Source organism: Gekko japonicus, unplaced genomic scaffold (genome assembly GCF_001447785.1).
Source record: "Gekko japonicus isolate JY-2015 unplaced genomic scaffold, Gekko_japonicus_V1.1 scaffold3760, whole genome shotgun sequence".
NCBI classification, from domain to species: Eukaryota; Metazoa; Chordata; class Lepidosauria; order Squamata; family Gekkonidae; genus Gekko; species Gekko japonicus.
In genome coordinates, this window is record NW_015167655.1 from 93474 (window position 1) to 97477 (window position 4004).

Below are 4004 nucleotides of genomic sequence, written 5' to 3' on the forward strand. Positions count from 1 at the left end.
AATATACTCCTGGCTAATCAGGCTTATAAAATTAAAATAAAATTAAATTTAAAAAAATCTCCAGGATCTCCAGCCAAACTGGCCTGGAAAAAAACCAGCTTCCTGATACCATCTTCACAGCAAGAGGACTGGAACGTCAGGGCCTGGTCCTAGATCCTTGCCTCCCCTCGTGAGGAGCAAAACCGGAACAGTGCAAAGGAAGTTAAATCATGCCAATCTGCATAATTCCTACAGGATTCAGAATTCAGCTTCCCTCTGCACAGATGCTTTCTCTAGTCCTAGCCCAAAGTGCACGGAGCTTTGCCTCCATCCTGTGTTTATTGCATTAATGTGGAATTAAAGGGGACTTAACCAGCAGGGAAGCATCTGTGGATCCTCTTTAAGCCCCATTACGATGGTTTCCATGGGAAAAGGGCTGCCTCCTCGGTCACTTCTGACTTCCACCCTTTACCCAGTGATATGGATCCAAGGCCCCAGAGTGTCTTGTGTTCCCACTTCCCTAGACAGCAGGAAGTTCCTAGTAGCAGCCCTTTACACAGCATCAGTTTCCTTTGGAAGAGGCCCAATGCTTTCTGTTTTCAACAGTTTACTTACAAATGTACAGGCTGAGCAGGTGGGAAGCAAGCAAGCCAGCAAGCACACACAGACTCCTACTGATCCCGAGAAAAGATCAACCCGCCATGTCCAATGCCCAGGCAGTAACCACTTCCCAGGTGCTTTGAACACAGACGTATTCCTCAAACTTCTCTCCAGATTAAAACTTCAACTCTTCTTACCGCATTGGGTTTAATCCAAACCATCAGGTCCACTTTTGAGTCCTTTTCCTTGTGGACTTTGCTCCCTGCTATCAGTTGAGTCCAGGAGCCTTTGAACAAGTGTATAGACGTAGTAGCAAACACCGTTAATGTGCCCGACCTCTGTTACGGTGACATCCACACCGCCGGCTTGTTCCAGGAACGGTACCCTGGCGTCTGGGTCCTCATCAGAGAACTGAAGAAGCTTGCCCCCAGGCCTCAGGACCCTCAGGCACTCTGCCACTAATTGCTTGGCTCGGCCTGGCCCTCGGGGGCACCGGAGGAGCGTATCACAGGTCCCCTTGTCAAGTACGAGGAGAAAAGAGCCCGATTCAAAAGTGTCCCTCAAGTCAGTGGCGTCGGCTAGATGGCAGCACAGCTGGGAAAGTGGGTGCCGCGGTGGGGGGCTGTCCCAGAGCAGCTGGCGCAGGGAGTCTAGGGCCAGAGGGGAGAAATCCAAACAAGAAACGTGGAGCTGGCGGGGTGAGTCTCGGTACAGCCCTAGGCCCAAGGCTGAAGTGCCACAGCCGACGTCCAGGATTCGGGCCTCACCAGAGGGCAGACCCTGAAGGGTGGACAGCAGCAATCCCGAGACGTCTCTGTAGCCGAAGAACCAGTCAAAATGTTGGGGGCCGCTAGCCCCTTTCTCAGAATAGAAGCGGTCCCAGGTGTCGCGCTGGTCCATGTGGCGAAGCAGATCCTCTGCAAGGCGGACAGTGGAAGGAGGTATCAAGCAAGCATGACCAAGAAGTTTGGCAACCTGACACCACACGGCCACCTCCTTTCTCTCTTTAAACTTATTGTCCCAGTGACACATCCTTTGTGAGGAAAAACTGGTTGTTAAATTGTGTTAAGGGTGTTTCAACACACCTCACTTTCCTCAGCAGTAGCAGTGATCCACTCCTGGGGTACTCTTTTATGGGGTCCCATTTCTTTAAAACAAGACTTGGGGCAGAAATACACAATTCGTGACCAGATTTCCTGAACGCATTTTATAATGATTCTAATGTTCTAAACGTTCTATCATCTCCCCAGTAGAAATCGGCACGTACACCCCCTCAATCGGTTCTCAGTGCTGCTAAAATAGAGGCAAACGTGAACAGAGGGATAGCCCGTTGGTCTGCAGCAGAAGAACTAGATTTGAGTTCAGTCACACCTCAGAGGCCAACAAGATTTGGGGAGTATAGGCTTTCAAGACTCAAAACTCCATCAGTATCTAACGAAGGACGTTTTGCCTCTCGAAAGCTTATACCCCCAAAACCTTGTTGGTTTCTAATGTGTTACTGGACTCGAAGCAGGTGCCCTCTGGAGGCAAAGAGCAATAGGGATGCATGTGAGCATTTCTATTCGGAAAGTGCTGGAGAGGAAAGGAGGTAACCCCATTCTACCTCAACCACCCCACCTTGCTCAAAACGATGATAGTTAATGGGGGGAAGGAAAGGGAAGGGCTGTTTCAGGATCACTTTACCATAAGAACGAGAGACATCTTCAAAAATCAACTATTGCGGGTGGGGTGGCACAGATGGGTGGATGTTCTTTGTTCTTAGAGAGCAGTATTTACCAAATGTTTCTGTTTGCGAACATAAGAAGGGCCCTGCTGCATAAAGTCCCACACAGCAGCCAACCAGTTCCTCTGAAGGGCCAACAACGGGGCAGAGAGGATGAGGCCTTCCCCTGATGTTGCCTCCTGGCTCTGGGATTCAGAGGTGGACTGCCTCTGAACGTGGAGGTTCCCTTTAGTCACCAATCCAGGAAAAAAAGCTCAGTCTCTCAAACAGAAGCCATCGGGTCACAAATTTACCATCCCTGAGTTTTAATCAGAAATGTTCCTCTTCTCAGAAAAAAAGAGCTCTCTCTACACTCTACACAGGAGCCACTAAATCAAATATTAAAAGCCGTTAAAAAAACAATTGGGTGAGGAAAACCTGGTGGGACAGCCCCACGCACCCTGGCTTCAGCTCGGTCCCAGGGGCAAAGTTTGGCTGCCCCTGATGGATGCCATATGGTCAAGCTGAGAGATATGGGAGTAAAGAGGCTTGGTTGCCAACCTCCAGGTGGGAGCTGAAGATCTCCCAGAATTTTGGCTGGTCTACAAACTAAATAGATTACTTATTTATTTTTTAAAAATTATTCCACTTCTCTCGGAGAAAATGGCTGCTTTGGAAGGTAGACTGTATGCCTTATACCCTACCCCTCCCTAGACCCCACCCTCCCAGGTATCTCGGAACGCAGAGTTGGCAAATCGAGCTGCTGGCATAAGCATTCCTGAAACCCAGCAGAAAATCGCCTGTTCTCCTCGGTCCTTCCCTTCCCACCAGTCCTTTCCACAAAGACCCCCGAGAAGGAGGCTAATAAACCCCTTGAAACTTCATCTCAGACCTGTTGTAAGACCTCCCTTCTGCGCACGCCAGAGGTGCCCCCAAAGACCATTCGCACCCACCTGCCCATCCCGCAGAGGAGGAGGAGGCAGAACGATGCCAGGAGCGCAGCATCCGCGTCCCCGAAGCGCCCCAGCGGGCTGCCAAGGAAGTGGCCACCGCAGCCATCTTCGAAGAGAGCGGGAAGGAGGAGCCAAGGCGATAATCCTGCGAGAAGGAAGCCGCTGAGCTTCGCCAGGGGACGTCTGCAAAGCGTCGAGCTGGGGCTGCCCAGCTGCACGGATTTCCTTAGGGGTTGTGTGACTGCTTCCCTCGCTCCTTGTGTACCATCATGGGTCTCAGTTCTGTGGCTGTTATTATCATTATTGCAGTGTAGAATCTGAAGGAACATTAGCGCTCCTGAGCTTTTAATACTAGCAAAGGGAATTGGAGCCGGGGCATCCAGTCCTTCGTACGAGAGAACAGCCAACAGTGCCCTCTCGTGAGTTGCCAGCTCTGGGTTGGGAAGATTCCTGGAGATTTGCGGGCTGGAGCCTGGGGAAAGCAGAGTTTAGGGAGGGGAGGGATCTTAGAGGGATGTAATGCCATAGAATCCACCCTCCAAAGCTGCCATCCCCCCCCCACGGGAAATGATCTCTAGTCTGGAGTTTTCAGTTGTAATTCGAGGAGATCCACAGGTGAGGTCCCTCCTGGAGGCTGGCAACCCGATGGACAGTGAAAAGTACTGAGAAACGTTGAGTGATTTCAGCAAAGTACTTTTATTCAGAAGGAGCAAGACAAAAGACAGCCGGCTCGCTGGTTTATATGCCCAGAAAACCCACCACCAAAACAC

The 4004-nt window shown here is 50.7% G+C and overlaps 1 protein-coding gene across 2 annotated transcripts; it reads right to left on the reverse strand.

The window, feature by feature from the left end:
- Positions 1-604: 604 nt before the first annotated feature.
- On the reverse strand, positions 605-3342 carry METTL12 (methyltransferase like 12). Of its 2 annotated transcripts, none has more exons than XM_015414106.1 (2): positions 3235-3342; positions 605-1496 (listed from the first exon to the last, which is right to left on the reverse strand). In XM_015414106.1, exons 1-2 carry the CDS (start codon positions 3338-3340, stop codon positions 787-789), a joined length of 816 nt encoding a protein of 271 aa, XP_015269592.1. In that variant the 5' UTR covers positions 3341-3342; the 3' UTR covers positions 605-786. The 2 variants fall into 2 exon arrangements, with proteins under 2 accessions (XP_015269592.1, XP_015269590.1); XM_015414104.1 differs by having other exon boundaries at positions 605-1612; positions 3235-3304.
- Between the last annotated feature and the right edge of the window lie 662 nt (positions 3343-4004).